General features: G+C 32.8%; 1 protein-coding gene across 11 annotated transcripts in view; it reads right to left on the bottom strand.

The window, feature by feature from the left end:
* LOC132732978 (uncharacterized) overlaps positions 1-18,768 on the bottom strand; it is a 31,700-nt gene extending 12,932 nt beyond the window's left edge. For 4 of the 11 annotated variants that reach the window (XM_060719528.1, XM_060719526.1, XM_060719527.1 and 1 more), the window contains exons 1-8: positions 18,631-18,767; positions 17,926-18,042; positions 14,530-14,607; positions 7,203-7,373; positions 6,577-6,675; positions 5,405-5,614; positions 4,807-4,831; positions 684-926 (exon numbers count right to left, since the gene is read on the bottom strand). In XM_060719528.1, the coding sequence (XP_060575511.1) occupies positions 684-926; positions 4,807-4,831; positions 5,405-5,614; positions 6,577-6,675; positions 7,203-7,373; positions 14,530-14,607; positions 17,926-18,042; positions 18,631-18,687 (1,000 nt within the window). In that variant the 5' untranslated portion in view covers positions 18,688-18,767. Of the gene's footprint in view, positions 1-683; positions 927-4,806; positions 4,832-5,404; positions 5,615-6,576; positions 6,676-7,202; positions 7,374-8,437; positions 8,591-14,529; positions 14,608-17,925; positions 18,043-18,630 lie in introns of those variants that run through there. The other 7 variants (XM_060719530.1, XM_060719532.1, XM_060719529.1 and 4 more) reach the window with 5 other exon arrangements.
* Between the last annotated feature and the right edge of the window lie 431 nt (positions 18,769-19,199).

Raw genomic sequence — 19,199 nt, 5'->3', positions numbered from 1 at the left:
TTAAAATGAACATTGCCCAAGGTTTTTCTTTTTATAAAACTTTGTGCCAATCAAATTTGTACAAGAAATCTTAGGAATTTCACAATGCTACTTTCCAGCTTTACTGGCGAAGGAATATCTTATATTACACTCCTTATAATACATAAATATTATCAGGCAAAAAGTGTGCAAACAGGTAGAACCACCATGTCAAGTAAGCTAGCTTGATGCCAAAATCCTCATATGAAAGAATTCAAAGTCTCTGTTGGGAAAGAAATTCATTTTCCCACCATAAATCTTGTGATTTGAAATCAGTGACCATAAAAATACACTATTTTCGCTCTGCATAAAATCTTTCTGTCATTTTTAATGGGCATACAGATGTATATTTACTATGATACAAGTTGACAGATTTAACTCACTACAGTGTTGGAGCAGTACCTCTAGACCCTTGCAGAAATCATGTTTATAAAGTAGAAAAATATCACTTGTTTTGCCGATTCTTTCATTTTTCTTTCATTTAAGTAGATAAATTGGTGTGAAGGGATGAATTAGACATCTTAAATTGCATTTCGGCAGGTGAAAAGGCAACACTTTAGCATCTAATCATTCGAGTGCCTTGTCTGGTATTTACCAGAATACGGTATTTAGTGTGGTGCTCCAACACTTATTTGATATATATACATATATCATAACTAATATACCTTTCTCTGCCTGTTTGAACATATTGATTCGAGCCTTCACTGAATTTGAATCAGCTGAACTTTCATCAGGTTCATCTCTTGAAACTGGCTCTTGTGGCTTTACCGGCTTTATGGGCTCGTCAGTTACCTTTTTCAAATTGGCCCTTTTGAAACCAATCTGTTCTAAAGAAATACCAATTTGTGGCCCTTCACCAGATACTTTCCTTGCCAATTTGGCAGTTTGAGCCGGTCTCCCTGGAAGCTCTTGACAAGAACCAAAAAACAAGTATGTTATAAAAACATTTCCATTGCATGCAGTGCACAGTGAAACAATGACCATATAAAAGTTGTATTCTATTGGGATAAAATGAACAATCCTCCTAATTCCCCTCCCCCCCCCCAAAAAAAAAATAAATAAATAAATGAAATAGAAAAATTAAAATTGTGTTAGCCACTAACATTGATAATTCATCATAACATCTTACAAACAAACAAAAACTAGAAAGAAGCCAAATAAATAAAAATGATTTTTTTTTTCAAAATTACCATCTTTTTACATACAGATAAACATTTTCTATAATCAAATTTCATTTGTTGCATACATATGTAATTACAAATATATGTATACCATACAATCTACTACAGAAAAGATATCTGATATTTTTTTGAATTATAGTTTCATCATAATTATCCAACTTTTATATGGCCGTTATTTCAATAAAAGTGTGATCAAAGCTCATGCAGTCATGTTATAATATATGGCTAAGATGAAATATTTCACTTTTTCATTAGATTATATATGTATGTATTCTATACACAAATATTACACTAAGATTTAATATTTAACAAACTGAGACTGGAACTTTGTAGTTTGTTTACAATGTTGACGTAACCACCATCTCAGTCATATATTTTTGTGTTTGTATAAACACATCTCAAAGGCAGGCTAGCAATATGAATTCACTTAACCACAGTTAAATGAAATGACAGCTCAGTTAAATGAAATAACATCTCAGCCACATTTATTTCAGCTGAACCACATAAATTACAGCTCAATCAAATGAAATAACAGCTCAGCTCAGCAACATAAAATAACATCTCAGTAAAATGAAATCATAGCTCAGCCAAATATGCTACTGGTTTAACCACATAAAAACAGCTTTGTGAAATGAGATCATAGGTAAGCAACATATACTTCAGCTGAACCCCATAAATTACAGCTCAGAAATCACAGTTTAACCAAATGAAATAACAGCTCAGCTACATTTTGAAATAACAGTTCAATCAAATGAAATAACAGCTCAACCACATAAATAACAGCTCAGCCAAATGATGTAACATTTGGCAACATAAATATTAGCTCAGCCAAATGAAGTAACATCTTAGCAAAATAAATAACTGCTTAGCCATATGAAGTAACACCTCAACAACATAAATAACATCTCGGTCACATTTTGAAATAACAGTTCAGTCAAATGAAATCACAGCACAGCCACATATTCTTCAGTTAAACCACATTAATAACAGCTCAGCCATATGAAGTAACATCTTGGCAAAATAAATAACAACTCAGCAATATGAAGTAACATCTCAGCAACATAAAAAACAGCTCAGCCATATAAAGTAACATCTCAGCAACATAAATAACAGCTCAGCAATATAAAGTAACATCTCGGCAACATAAGCTCAGTCACATTTTTGACAGCTCAAGAGCAGCTCCAATAGTCAAAGTGATAATTTAGTTAAATGAAATTACAGGTTAGCAACATGAATAACAGCTCAACCACACACACCAGTAACATGACAGCTCAGACTGTTAAAGTAACAGTTTAGTTCAATGACATTACAGCTCAGGTACAACAATAATAATTAAGTGACATGAAATAAGACCTCATTCACAAGTATTCACAGCTCAGTCACATAAAACCAAAGCTCAGTCACATTAAACCAAAGCTCAGTCACATAAAACCACAGCTCAGTCACATAAAACCACAGCTCAGTCACATAAAACCACAGCTCAGTCACATAAAACCAAAGCTCAGTCACATAAAACCAAAGCTCAGTCACATAAAACCACAGCTCAGTCACATAAAACCACAGCTCAGTCACATAAAACCAAAGCTCAGTCACATAAAATCACAGCTCAGTCACATAAAACCAAAGATCAGTCACATAAAACCAAAGCTCAGTCACATAAAACCACAGCTCAGTCACATAAAATCACAGCTCTTATCACACTCCATAATGTACATAACAATACACTATAATGAACAAAGAAATTGCAGAATTGTGACAGTAAATGTCCTTCCTATTCCCTTCAAAACATCTGTGAATATATATATATCCAAAGGATGCACCAGTCTTTAAAGGCAATGACTTTCCTAAAGGAAAATTCTGCACCTGTCTTCAAAGCCATCTCATAGAGGAAGAATTTTGCACCAATTTTTAAAGCCAATGACTTTCCCAGAAAAAAAAATTCTACCACTTTCTACCACCTGGCTTCAGTAGGGCCAACCAAGTCCCCCTTACATTTTGTTCGAGTTGAACAATTTTAGTCCTCTTTGTCACGTCTGTGATTTCTCAAACTTTTGTTATACCACAAATTCAAATTGAAAATTCTAAAATTATGTTACCTAAAACAAAATCAAAGTCATTATGCATGCACTGTAAACACAAAAATTGAAACAATAGTGCCATGCACTTCCTGCACTTTTTATAACACACTGCCTATTTTTCCAAGAGGCATTCCAAAAAAGGGTCAAGGATAGTGGACAGAGACTTCTAGAGTTAAACACAAATCACATTTTAACCACAAGAGCATTTTGACAGACACATGTATTTGTATTTTGAAAGTTGTTGCAATGTACAGTAAGACAACACAGAAACATATTACCTTACTACCACCATCAACTAAATTAGTAAAAACAAGTCCTATTCACTTAACATCAGGCTTACCATAGTAACTGAGATATTCCCAATAATTAATTACAAAATACAAACATAATTCTTTGGCACTGTGTGGATTTATGACATTTCCCTTTTTAGAATTGTTATGTTTGAGATTCAACATTAAAATGTAAAAAACAAAACTTAAGCCATAACCTGCTGTAACAAAGTGATTACTTTTTGTCACTAGTATAGAGCCAGGCCAGCCTGTAAATCTGTGAGGGCTGACAAGGCACTATAGTGTTGGTAGCTGAAGTTTTGTACTCTAATATTAAAATCACTAAAACTTTTATTTGAGTGCTCAAAATTCATAGCATGACAAAAAATGGACACAAATCCAGCATTAAGTTATCTATTAAGACAATGTCCCTGGACTATTTCTAAGTTGTCAACATGAGATTATAAAGTCTACAACTTTAATAAATGAAACAACAGCTAAATAATTTTGTAAAAATTTCAAAATATTGTACAAGGAATGTCCTCTGACAGGTCTCCAATTCAAACCATTCTGCTAAAAAAAATCTATCAATCTATTACTGTATTTTTCAGCAATGTTTTGTTAAAAATTGGGGAAAAAATGCATGACTTAAAATTGCAGTGACTTAATGAATGCAAACAATCACTGTCTAGGCTGGCATCTTAAAACATTTAAGAACTATAACAGTGAAGAAGCCCTTATTTCTTATTCAATATTTTTATTTTGAAACTTTCAATTGGGAATTTTTCCTGTGGATTGGGAAAAGAATATGAATATCAATTGAGAATATGACCAACTACCGTCTATAAAATAAGCCAAAAAAATTCCCTGTATTATAAGGGCTGTTCAATAAGTGCCAAAGAAAAATGATGTGTTTTAATGTACCTGAAGTATGGTAAGGCATCAACAAATAACATTATTACTTTGTCATCTTTTAACCCTTAACCTGCTGAATTTCTTAAATGGACTTGCCCAGCTTCTACTTTATGGGATGGCCCATTATCAGTTTTAGGGATTGACAAGATGAAAATTTAATGTTAGTCAGCCACCAGTATAGAGCCTGGTCAGATGGCTTGGATGTGCAGGCTGGCCTGGCTATATACTCGAGGCAAATGCTTATTTCTTTCTGGTCAAGCAGGTTAACAGTTTAAAACTTTACCATACAGTAGCAAATCATTGCTGATAGTCAAAAATGAAAAACATGCAAGAAACAAGAATTACCTGGTACTGACTCTGGACTGGGATCCTGAAAAAATAATATTACATTCAGTTTTAGTTATTCTGTTATTTGATTTTATAAATATTTATTTTAGGGATTATAACTCCAGTATACTTGATGGAATCTGGTCTCTTCAAAAAACAGAACCAAGATCTAAAAATATTAGTACTATACAAGTCTGGTTAAAGTAAAACTAGAAAATGAAATTGCTTTCATTTGGATACAGTCAATTTATACATTTTAGGTTCTTTCAGGGGCCAGAACTCTGCAATACATGACGGGATAAAGCTGGTTTTGTGCCGGTTTGGTTCAAATCAAATAAAAAATAAATCTGCATGTGAGATGATATGAAAATATTCATGTATGGATGGACACATGGAAGACTGACAACTAGCAATCACAACTGCTCACCATAGCCACTTTGTGAAGATTGTTCCAATTACATCAACGTTTTTGCTCTCCAGTTATTATTTATAACCATGTCAATCAACATAAATACATAAAGTAACTAATATTTTACCAAAATTATGATTTTATATCCCTTTGAGATTATTTACAATTCATTAAACCTTTATGTTCATGTATAAGACAATCATATACCCTATCTGGAGGCCTTGTAGGTGGAGGTCTGGCCGGGAGACTAGGGGCAGAGTTTGGTTGAGGTGGGAGTGGTATATTAGGTCTATGGTGTGACACTGGTGGCGGTGGTGGTGACGGTGAAGCTTCATTCTCCGGCATAAACTCATACAGGCAGTCAGACTCCTCCTCTGGTTCTGGATGAGGGGGATAGTCATCAGATGGTGGCTCCTCCTACAACATTGAATATTCATGAGGTTAGGGAGGGGTTTCGTGATTTGCATATTGCATGTGAAATATGTAGTATATAATTATAGTGAAAGGAACAATCAAGCAAGGTTTACATTACTAAATGTAAGCTTTTCCAAATTTTCAACTTCAACTGAGTCCAAGGTCTGAGATTATAAATAAATTCTCTTAACTCAAACACAAATCTCAGGTATTTGATTGGTCAGAATTGGCCACAAAATTTTAACTCACCAATGAAAATCCTGAGTTTTGAGAAAAGTTTAAGAATCTCTAGTCCAAGTCTCTAAGTTATATGGCTCAGAATCTCAGGATTCATTGGTCACCGTGGCAGTTAGTGACCAGTGATCAGATATCTAAGATCTGAGTTTGAATCTAGAAAATTTCTAACCTCAGACCAAGATGGTGAAACTTGTGATAATATCATAAATTTCCAAATTTTTATGATCACATTTTTTCCAGATTTTTTATTTACAAATTTTGTTAAAATAAACATATTTAGTAAAATAACAGTATACCTCCAGGTTATCATAAATCCGTCATGTTCTAGAAGATGTCTTTAAGGAATTATTCACATAATAAGATATAAAATTCTCAAGTAAATAATTAATAAATTGATACAATTTGAGAGAAAAATTGATCATTTAGCATTTGAGAGTTGCTGACAAAATATGCTTTAGGCAATTGCTATTTGGATAAGATATCGAAGAAATAGTGTAGTCTTACTAATGAAAGATTACTGGTGAATTTAGAATATCCATGCATGGGATAACGGCTTTATAATAGTCCAAGGCTCCTGTCATTATCTCTGCCTCAAGCAGGCACTGTCCATAGTATGAACCATATATCTGTTTAACTTTGATATTACACATCGCTTTCAATAAGCCAAAAAGGACTTGTACTCAAAGCAGTGAAAAGCATCATGGGTAAAAACTGAACACGAAATATACCTCATATAAACACTGATCGTCCTCGTATGCCTGCTGTTGTTGCTGTTGTTGTTGTTGCTGTTGTTGTGCTAAAGGTTTCATGTCACACTCATCATATGTCTGAAAACAGAAAACTTGCATTAAATTTTCTTACTTCACTATTCTGTAACTTATCAGTAATCAAATATTTCAATATACATGTAGTCACTTGCATAACCTCCCCTGGTTCATCTTTATTTGTATCAAAGAAATATGCATTATCTCCCCTGGTTCACCTTTATTTGTATTCAAGAAATGCATTACCACCCCTGGTTCACCTTTAATTGTATTCAAGAAATGCATTACCTCCCCTGGTTCACCTTTAATTGTATCAAAGAAATATGCATTACCTCTCCTGGTCCACCTTTAATTTTAGTCAAGAAATGCATTATCTCCCCTGGTTATCCTTTAATTGTATTCAAGAAATATGCATTACCTCCCCTGGTTCACATTAAATTGTATTAAAGAAATGCATTACCTGTCCTGGTTCAACTGTACTTGTATTCAAGAAATATGCATTACCTGCCCTGCTTCACCTTTAAATGTATTCAAGAAATGCATTACCTCCCCTGGTTCACCTTTAATTTTATTAAAGAAATATGCATTACCTCCCCTGGTTCTTCAGGCTGTTCAGGCTGGACATCTTCTAGATCATCATAAGTTTCCTGTTCAAAAGGTTCAGGTTCAGGTGGGGGTGCATGATGCCGTGACTGAGGAGGGGGTGGGGGTAAGTCCGGCTCCTCATACGTCTGACCGTCCTCATCGCTGCTCTCTGGTGACTGTAATTATATCAGTAAACTCATTTAATATACAAATTAATCAGTTTACTCCATAAAATAAAAGAATGTAAGTTGTTTGCATTGAATACAAATATGTCACAAAACTCCAAGACCTATATCACAAACCTGTTGGAATGGAAAAGTAAACAAAAGTTTCTAATGGTAGGTCACATTTTAATCTGATCCCCAGAGGGAAAGACCCCAGAAATCTTTTGTAGAGAGACATTAGCTTTAGACTATTATAAATATATCAAACCTCATATCCAAACGCCTTCTAGTTTTAAAAAAAAAACAAGAGGGCCATGATGGTCTTGGATTGCTCATCTGTCTATTGAGACCCTCAATGCCACATAATATTAACATTGAAGATTTCACACAAAAAAAGAAGGCATTAAGTAAGAATCTAGGAAAACTGATATTAAACTTTAATTCAGCATCTAATAGTGTTTATCTGTTCCAAATTTCAAAGCTGTAGCAAAAATTACAAAAAAGAAGGTCGTTCAGGGTCAAACTGAAGGTCAACTTATACTTAACACCAATGACATTTTAAAATTAAATATGTGGTGCAAATTTATCACAAAAAAGGTCACTTGCTCAAAATCTAGGTCAACTGATATTTGAGTTGAAACTGCATCCTAATCTGCACATGGTCCTAATATATCATCTCTATTGTTTTAAGGCAGCATGCCTCCAGATGAGACAAAATATTTTTAAAAAATCAAACTTGAGTAAAATGTACTAAGATCTTAAGAAATGTTAAAAAAGATTCAAGTAATAATTTACATGTTATGTGCCATTAATGATTGATTTTGCAGTATTTATCACCATATTAGTACTGCACTACTAACATAGCAAGGGCTATTTTTGCGTATTTCGACCTCCTTTTGGTAAATCACTTTAATTGTAAGTGTAATTGCAATGTATAAATTATTTTCTTTGTTCACTTCAAAATACTTTTCTTTTGAATACATTTTCAAAATTTTTTCATGAACATAATCATGAATCTGGAGGCATGCTGCTTTAAAACCAAATTATCATCTTAAAACACTGACTCTAGTACTTACAAAATCACTGTCAGAATCCATTGTACTAACACTTAATTCCGTCAATCTCTCAACTCTATCCTCCACTTTAAACTTACTTTTTTTCCCCATTAATTTATCCATTAATTTACTACAGCCCCCACGTAACATATATTATGTCTTACAAAAACTTAATTTAAAGCAAAGTACATTTAAAAATATTGTATTCCAATATTCAATTCACAAAAATGTTCCAAGAAAATCTGTACTTCAAATCACATTCACACATTTAAAACAATACTATGTAAAAGAAATTTTTTACATTACATGTATATTTTTGAATTTTTTTATTTTAAGATATTTAGATTTCAAAATTATAATAAACATCAAATAAACTATCAATAAATCAAGTGACAGGTCAAAAATATACATTCATTTCCTTGTTAAATAGACACAAGTGCCGAGCCTGGGGGCAAAATGATACGGACTTGGTGACAAAATTAAATCATGTTATACAAGCTCACTTGTGTATAAACTGTAACATACACGTATAAAATGATGTCTATGGCCATAATAATGTTTTTTTGCTTCATTAAATATATAAATATTGATGTTGGCATGTCTGCATAAAAATAACATTTTTACATTATAATTTCTCACCAAAATTTTTTAATTTATAAACAGGCCTCTTCCTAGGCATTTTGAGTAAAAGTAGCTTGCCCAGTTTGGGAAACTTTGATTACGCTGGAAAAATATTTGGTACCTTTTGAAAACTCCTTCATGCTCTTCTGGCATAGTATTTCGAATAGTGCAAAATTGTTTATTATCATTCAAAGCATAAAATATACATTAAAATTTGACAGTGAAATATTTGGAAACATCTGTCTGATACCATACTGGAATGAACTGCAAATTTGTCAGTTTTGATATTAAGAATTTCAGTTCAACTGGGAATTCTTTTTTTAAAGCAGCACACCTCCAGATTCATGTTAATTTTCATGAAAATTTTGAAAATGTATTTAACACTAAATTATTGTGAGATAAGAAAAAAAAAACAATTTACATATTGCAATCAGAACTTACAATCCAAGAGGTCAACACGTGCATTATCAGCCTTTACTGCAGAAATACGGTGATAAAATACTGGAAAAACATTTTTCTCAATATTGATTTTCTTGAATTATTTTGGCTCATCTGGAGACGTGCAGCTTTAAAGATTGGGAAAAAATAAGAGGGAATTTGTCTGATAATCTGACCTGTGGAGAGTTTTGTATAAATTCAGTTGTAGCTGTGTCATAACAATCTTTTAAGCCTCTAAACATATTTTTAATTTGTTTCTATATCGAAAATAAATTGTCACTGGAAATGTAACAAAAGCAAAATATTTAGTTCTTATAAACACCATTTTTACTCATAAGCCCATTTCATCATCATTTCATGTCTTTTGCATACTTTGTTATGCAAATTTGGCAGCTACCCTAACAGTTAAGACGTGAGGAGACAATTGTACACTATACAAAAAATAAATCAGATTTTATTAATTCTATCAGCCTATGAGCCAAAGTAGTTAAAATTGGAAACCACATTGCTTTAAAAATTATGAAAGCTCTCCGATCATTGGCTGTATGAAAGGTTACGAGAAGGTGACAACCTATTGGTAGTCTTCAGATCCTAATTAAAGCATAGCTTTATTTAGGAGCTGATTTTAATCAGCTTGAGTGTTAAAGTCACAAAAAGTCTTGAATATCATAAACATTTCTGACAGTCCCAGGTTCTAAAATTAAGTCTGAAGAAAAAAAAAACAAAGAGCTCTTGAAATATAAAGATTTTTAAGTTGGTTTTATCTAAATACCTCCACACATATAACAACAGCCTTTTATTTATCAGTATTTCTCTGGGCATTTACTGAAGCTGAATCAAAGACTAAACTTCATACATCAGAATATGTCAGAGCCTTCTTTTAGTATTTCTTTACACATTAATCTGAAAGAAAACTGAACTTATTTTTTGTTGTTGTTTGTTTTTCTTCAGATATATTTTAAAACTTGAAACATGTCTGAACTATGTAAGCACTTTTCAGCCTTTATTCAGACCTTAGTCAAATGCTACAATATGGAAGCAATGAGTGAGTCAAATCATCACTGCAAATAAAAAATCCAGGCAAACTTCAGACATTCTGTTTAATAAGGGAATAATTGCCACTTAGTACTGAAACGTAAATTAATAGAATAAAAATATTATTTTCGTCTATATCTTTATTGATCCTTAACAACTAATGTTTATATAATAATAGTATATACATTTGTACATGTATATTTCTTGCTTTTTTTGCAGCAAGTATTTCATTTTGACTTTAAAGTATAGTACTTCTCTTGAATTAAAAATGTATCCATTTTTTTCTCTCATTTTTTCCCCTTCATTTCTTCCCCAACCTATTACAGAGATATAAGCATAACTTTTTAAAACTTTTTTATGACCAGATTCTTTATATATATTAATTATATATTAAGTTTTTGTAGGCCTAAATTGTAAAATGTTTGACAGTCTATTTTGCATCATCTGAGAGTGACAATAGAGTTTATTTAATCATTCATTTAAGCATCATGTCTGTATGGTAAAACACTTATAATGTAAGATTGGGAAAGGCCAAGACAAAGACTTAAACAGATAAGGTCACTCTACAGTTGCTCTTTTTGAGCTGTTTAAATCTTTACTTTTTTTCTTAAAAGCATGTAATGATTTTATAAAAATTTCTCTGTTTAACGGCTCTTTACTTGTTTTTTTGCCTAATTACTTACATTCAATTTAATGTTTAAACAAAAGGGGGCCACACCTGACTTTTTCTTATTTCTAAAGTCAGATATGTCATTGGAGGAAGAATATTGTAGTAAAGAATACTCCCAGAAATCATTACTATCTTGTCTGTAAAATATAACTCAAATTTCATATTTGATGTTGATATGTACCATTCAGCATGTAAAGGAATGTTACTTTGTCATGAGACTATTAATTGTCAAAATTGTTTTATTATTCCACCTTATAAAATGTACATTTGAAATTCAAAAGCACACTGATTACATGACTTTTCTAATACAATAAAGTACTGGAAGCCCTATTAAAACTAACAATACAAAATTATATACAAGGTATAATAACACACACTAAGCTAACCTGTCTATAAAATAGCAGTCTACAGAAAAAGAAGTCTTAAAATATGCAAGTTTATATAATAAATGATCTTAATGGAAACTAAAATGTAATAAAGCACCTAGAGACAATGATTACTATAAATATCCTAAACATGGTGGCCGTTAGCAAAGATGTGAATTTATTCCATATTAAGTTCTGTTAGTAAAACAGCGCAATTGACCTTTCTCAGTGATTGATAGTTAATAATTAGCTAGGAGACTATCTTAATTAAGGGACATAATTCAGTCAAAATCTATATCAGAGTTAAGGGCCTTGGATTATAACCTCTATTATAGTTCAAAATACATGAATGTATTAAATTTTTAGTGACAACCTTCTTTTGTTTTGATTATAAATGTGGCATACAAAACTTAAACCGAGAAAATTCACAAATGGTCATAATTCAGTCAAAATCAACATCGGAGTTAACGGCATTAAGTACATGATGTACTGACCTCCAATAATTATAAACCTGAATACATATCTCAAATTTCAAAAGAACACCTTCAGTAGTTTGGAAAATTGATGTAATGTATGCAAAACTTAAACCATAATTTTTAAGTTCACATTAAAGGGCTATAATTCTGTCAAAATCAAAGCTAGAGCTGATGGACCTTTGACAGTAATCGTGTGAAATTACAGATTTCATTTTTGGCTTATGTGACCTACTTATGCATCAGACTGGAACCATTTATAAGTCTTTTGTAGAGGACATCCTAAGGATCATTCCTGTGAGGTTTCCTCAAAGTGGTTTATGAGAAGATGTATTTTAATAAACTGTGTACAACGGCGGATGATAAAAGACGGAGAACAGACACACTGCCATCACAAAAGCTTAACTCTGAGAATTTGTGCTCAAGTGAGCTTAGAAGGAGGTCAATCTGCCTGACTTGTTCCAAAGAGATATGAATTTTAAAATAAGCTCTTGCAAGGTGGACACTAAACCTACCCATCACCCCTGGCTTCTCTAATTAAAATGACAAATATAATCTTTCATATGAGATTTTAAACCAAGGTCCTCTGTATTTATTTATATCTGTTTTATCTGTCTTGATTTTTTTATCAAGGCAGAAATAAGATTTCTACAATTCTTTGCATTAAATTTACAAAGTTGCATAAGTGCTTAGGTCCCAGATACTGACAAAAATTTTTAAGGAAACAAATAATATTATGATACAAACTATTCCAAAGATACTCGCAGAAACTTTCATGATTATTTTAATCAGATTGACCTTCTTTGAAGAATATAAGGAAGTATTTAAAAGGAAACTATTGCTAAACAAGAGAGTCAGGATGGCCATACATTGTTCACCTGAGCTCCATTGCCGAAAAATTCAGAAGTAGGTAACTGGGTCACAGCCATGATTTTTGTTACTTGAGCAGAGGTCCACTAGACAATGCTATGTTTCAAATATCTTAACTTTAGTTCATGTTGTTTCACATAAGAAAATTTAATGCTTTTTTCTGATATATGTCTTAATTAATGTTAATAAGTGACAACTGACATACACATTAGGTCATTTTTGACTCATGGCACATAATTAGCAAAATTTTTGTAACAGAACACAAGATAATGCTACAAACCTTAGCTCTATGCACTGCTGTTTCTGAAAAGATTTCTTTTTTTTTATTTATTTTCTGCTCCTGTGGCATACTTATATACAGCAGACTGGAAATATCTTTATATTTTCTAGAGGGGTCACCTACTTAAAAAATATAGACCTATGGGCAGGACTACAGGAGGCAGATTGTTTCACTCCTGTCACCTGACTAAACTGTAGTATGGTCAACAAGAAGATGTTGTTTGGATAGACGACAGATATAATGCTTTCACAAAAGCGCTCTTCTGATCCCTTCATGTTTAGGTGAGCTAAGAAAGTGTCATTCTCTGGGACTTAAAGAAATAAAGAAGCACAAAGCAACAACATTGTTTACATCTCAAAGTTGTGTGTTTTTTTAAATCTATTTAGAAATCATGAATCTCCAAGGAGTTAAGGACTGTGGCCCCTTTACATCAAAGAGTCTAATCATTGGACCATATTACAGCTTTTAATGAGAGAGTTAACATGATGCTAATTTCCAGTTCAAGAAATAAATATCTGCAGCCGGTTATATAAGAGTAACAATAAGGCACTTGGTTTTGGGACAAAGACACTTTTAACTAATCAATAGCTGTCAAATTTATCGCTTACCTGAAACCTATTGCTAGTATTGGTCATAACTCTTCAATGCAAAAACTAATTAAGTCATTGGGTCACAATAGGGTGTGGCTTTTTTAGACAATATGGGCATGGTCTATATACATGTAATGTTTGTAGGAGACCGTGCACAAGATGATACTACATGCCAAATACTTAACTTAAGCTCTAAGCATTAGAAGAGTTTTAATGATTTCAATTAATTTTCTAAAGTCTCTTTGTTGTGAACTACTTCTGCATCAGACTTGGAACTTTTTATAGATCTTTTTCACAGAGTTTTTTTTAAAAGAAATTGTGGATATTGATTCAGATATCACGCTATTGCAAATGTAGACCTCTGAACATTTTGTGCTAATTTTAGAGTGTGAAAAATTAAGATAATTTTTGTAAAACTATCAATCATTTAAACTTTATAAATTTATTAGAAAACCATTCCCTAAATTATATCTCTGAAATGCATGCTATGGATAACTTTATTAAAAATATTAATAAATACCCTCTAAGTCATATAAATGTACTGGTAACAATTAATTTAATACCGAAACTGGTTATTTTTCTTAATAACTTAATAGTGAATGTGAATATAAAACAGAACTGGAGTGACATGCCTTGATGAAATAGTGATTGGCCTTGATGAAATAGTGATATGCCTTTATGAAATGTAATCTGCAAAAACCCACAACCATAAAGATATAAACAAGTTAATTGACAAAACATAAGCATGCAAAACTTCAAACAAAAGCATACAAAATTTTTGGGCGGGACTACGGGAGGCGGGCTGTTGCTCCAGTCATCTGGCTCCAAATAGTCGTCTACTGGTTCGTCCTACATGAAGACATGTACATTAACTAAATATACCCTTAAACTACACTATGAATGTTACTTGATTGTACATCAAAGTAGATTGCTCCTTCATTTTCATTAACAACATTTTCAGTAAAATCTTATATTGAGACAGGCACAATGTTATCTATGTGTAAAGAAATATCCAAAATAACGCATAAGAACTAACAATATGCTGTATTTTGTTTTAACACTCACATAAAAAATTACAACAGTTTGCATAATTTTTTTTTTCAATCACAAAATGAACTTATTTCTTTAAATAATAAACTAAAGGAGGGAACAAGCTGCTTTTTATAGGCAAACATAACATACAAGTGCACAGTAAGCAATAGAATATGTAAGGAAAAATATAAATATTTTCAAGGTCATATCAAAACAAGCAAATTCGTTGAATTTATATCCCCCGCCGAGTACTGGTTATTATTAACACAACAACTGAAGACATAAGGCTTTATTTATATATTAATCATGGCATAAACTGTAATATTCTTTGAACTTGAAGCCTTGTACTTTCAAACAAGAAAAAATTTTAAGTTTTCACTTATAATATACATATAAGGAAAATCTATGACCCCCTGGAGTGGGGCCAATTTTGACCCCAGGGCTAAAATTTGAACAATTTTGGTAGAGGACCTATAGGTTATATCATATACCAAATATCAAAGCTCTAGGCCTTGTACTTTCAGACAAGATTTTTTAATTTTGCATTTTTGAAAACTAAAAATCTTTTTACTAAGTAAAGGGCAAGAACTTTACAAATACTGAATAAATCCCCAAGCAAACCCCAAGTTGAAAATTGCAAATTTATACTACTGTAATTCAAGGGCAATAACTCTAACAAAACTGAAAAAAATCCACATGCAAAGTCCCAGGTTCATAGCTTCACAGTGAGGTGAATCATTATTCCTGTAATTTAGTGATGTTGATCATTATTCCTGTAAAGTTGGTCGATTCTAACACTCAAGGATCAAATAACAACATAATGAAACAGTTTTTACTAAGTCAAGGGAAATAACTCTACAAATACTGGATAAATCCACAAGCGAAACCCCAGGAACACACTAAATATGCTGAGCAACTTTCCAATAAGGTTTAATGACTCTATGTCAAATCCTTTTTGAGTTACATGCGACACATGTTAAAAATTGCAAAATTTTCTAAGTCAAGGGCAATAACTCATAAAAATACTAAATAAATCCAGACAAAAATACCCAGGTGCACAACTACACATGCTGATCAACATTCCTGTAAAGTTTCATGACTCTAGGTCAAATCCTTTTTGAGTGACGTGCGACACAAGTTGAAAATTACAAAATTTTACTAAGTCACGGGCAATAACTCTAAAAATACTTATAATATCCAGACGAAAATACACAGGTGCACAACTACACATGCTGATCAACATTCCTGTAAAGTATCATGACTCTAGGTCAAATACTTTTTGAGTTACATGCGACACAAGTTGAAAATTGCAAAATTTTACTAAGTCAAGGGCAATAACTCTAAAAATACTAATAATATCCAGACGAAAATACCCAGGTGCACAACTACACATACTGATCAACATTCCTGTAAAGTTTCATGACTCTAGGTCAAATACTTTTTGAGTTACATGCGACACAAGTTGAAAATTACAAAATTTTACTAAGTCAAGGGCAATAACTCTAAAAATACTAAAAATATCCAGACGAAAATACCCAGGTGCACAACTACACATACTGATCAACATTCCTGTAAAGTTTCATGACTCTAGGTCAAATACTTTTTGAGTTACATGCAACACAAGTTGAAAATTACAAAATTTTACTAAGTCAAGGGCAATAACTCTAAAAATACTAAAAATATCCAGACGAAAATACCCAGGTGCACAACTTCACATGCTGATCAACATTCCCATAAAGTTTCGTTGAATTCCAGCCATTAGTTGCAGAGAACTACTCCGGAAACGAAAAAAAAATTTTTACTAAGTCAAGGGCAATAACTCTAAAAATACTAAAAATATCCAGACGAAAATACCCAGGTGCACAACTTCACATGCTGATCAACATTCCCATAAAGTTTCGTTGAATTCCAGCCATTAGTTGCAGAGAACTACTCCGGAAACGAAAAAAAATTTTTTACTAAGTCAAGGGCAATAACTCTAAAAATACTAAAAATATCCAGACGAAAATACCCAGGTGCACAACTTCACATGCTTATCAACATTCCCATAAAGTTTCGTTGAATTCCAGCCATTAGTTGCAGAGAACTACTCCGGAAACGAAATTCGGACGGACGGATGGACGGACGGACGGACGGACGGACGGAAGGACGGACGGACGGACAACGCCAAAACTATATCCCCCTCCCGATTTCATCGGCGGGGGATAATAACTTAATATTCCTAAGCTGATATCAAATTTGCTATAATATAATTATATAAAAGTCATATCAAATTGACTATATATTTTTTAAGATCATATCAACTGAGGGCATTTTCCCATAAAGAAGCATAAAATTGAATTTATATTTCCACAGTAAAATAAACTTTTTATTCAGGCGATCAAATTTACCTTCTGTTCTCATGGTTATATCAAATTCACTATCATTATATTCCAAAAGGTCGTATCAAATTCCCTTAAAATCCCCATAATTATAATGATGTAATAATTTTAAAAAATCCTTCAACATTGACACGCCCTTGCCAAAGTATGTGTGCTTAATAACATACATATTGTACACATTAAAGTGTTTGTTAAACAGGGGCCTCCGTGGCCGAGTGGTTAAGGTCGTTGACTTGAGACCACAGGTCCCTCACCGCTGTAGGTTCGATCCTCACTCGGGTCGAAATCTTTCATGTGAGGAAGCCATCTAGCTGGCTTACGGAAGGTCGGTGGTTCTCCCCGGGTGCCCGCTCATGCCTGAAATAATGCTCGAAGGGGCACTTGGGGTCTTCCTCCACCAATTAAGCTGGAAAATATCAACGAAAAAAATCTCGGCGGGACGCTCTAGGATGGCCCGACTTGAGTGTACGGTCGCCCATATGGGCTTTCCGGCGGCGACCTTAAATAAACGCATTAAAAAAAAAAAAAAAAAAAAAAAAAGTTTGTTAAACATACATTTAACATGCTGGGGTATCGGCATTATGTTTTTTTAATTTTTTTATTTATTATTTTTTTCATTTGAGACTTACTCTTTGTTCGTAAGACATGCATAAATTTAGGTTTATCCCGTTCTCAAATTACACAACAAGATAACAAGATTAGATGTCTCCTATCTTCTAATGTTGTAACATTTAGGATCTCATATTGTACATACCTGGCCATTTTGTACTGGCGGAGGTGGGAGTCTTCCCCCACCATGTCCTGGTTTACCTCCATGACCGGGTCTATTTGGCAGAGGGGGTGGGGCATCACCGGACTCCCCTGACGGAGGCTACAAAATATAAGATATATATATATATTCATGCATATTCATAAACAAAATTGTATATATTTAATGTTACAAAACTGATTATTTTAAATGATGCATAACAAGGCACATTAAATTGAGAGAATTTTAGATTTGTCTTCCATGACATGCTTATAAAGACAATTTTTTGTTTGTTCTGAATCCAGACTTGCAATACATACAATCATAACAATTCCTATATCAAAGTTACACAAACTAATAGTAGTATCTAGCATTACCAAGTAAACATCTCTCAGGTTTTTTTAACTAATGATGTGTTGTCAAAATGTCCAGGGTTGTACAGTTGTACCCCAAAATTTAGGCGAGTTATAACCATTGTTCCTGCCTTTCTAATCATGTATAAATGTAAAGAAATCAAAATGTCTCTACGATATTTTATATAGAAACAAAATCATCATCTTAGTGCAGTAACAGATTAACTCCTTATATAATATAATAGGAGTTAATCCATTACTGCACTAATGTAACAACACTTTCTTATAAAGGAATCATTAACAGTATCTTAACATAAACGTAATGAAAACGTAATTTTTCTTTCTAAAACTGACTTACCTCGGGTGGTAAAGGTCTACTACGGCCCGGGGGTGGGGGTAAGCGTGATCTGCTCATGATGATTACAGGGTTCTTTGATTTTCAACGTTGAAATTACAATCTGCAAAAAATAAAAAATTATATTTCATTTACTCTTAAGCATTTGTATTTATTTGAACAATTGCTGGTACCAGACAGACACTAGGGGTAAGAACATGACCCCTCCTTGCACAGCCTTTATAAATGCTAGTAACTTTTAACATTTTAAAACATTAGGGACATCGTTCTGTCTCAGTCATTAACTTAGTTTATTGATTCAATTTCCTCATGATTTTTAACATGAAAAAAGTCCCATTTGATATCAAGTCATAATAAATATTAGTACTTTATAACTACCGTAATTGAGACTTGATAGTAACTGGGGGGATATTTTGTATTTGTCTAGAAATGGTTTTATAAAGATAAATGCCCTATCTGTTTTAATATGGTAAAAGTTTTTTTTGTTTTTTTTGACAGTTGACAGGGATTGATCAAGCCAGGGCTGGGTCTGACCCCCCCCCCCCCCAAAGACAGTGACAGACAATAGCCTT

This window comes from Ruditapes philippinarum, unplaced genomic scaffold (assembly GCF_026571515.1).
Source record: "Ruditapes philippinarum isolate M1 unplaced genomic scaffold, ASM2657151v2 ctg11002_1_1_1_1, whole genome shotgun sequence".
Lineage (NCBI taxonomy): Eukaryota > Metazoa > Mollusca > Bivalvia > Venerida > Veneridae > Ruditapes > Ruditapes philippinarum.
The sequence above is the reverse complement of the archived record's forward strand: the minus strand, read 5'-3'. Positions and strand labels throughout refer to the sequence as shown.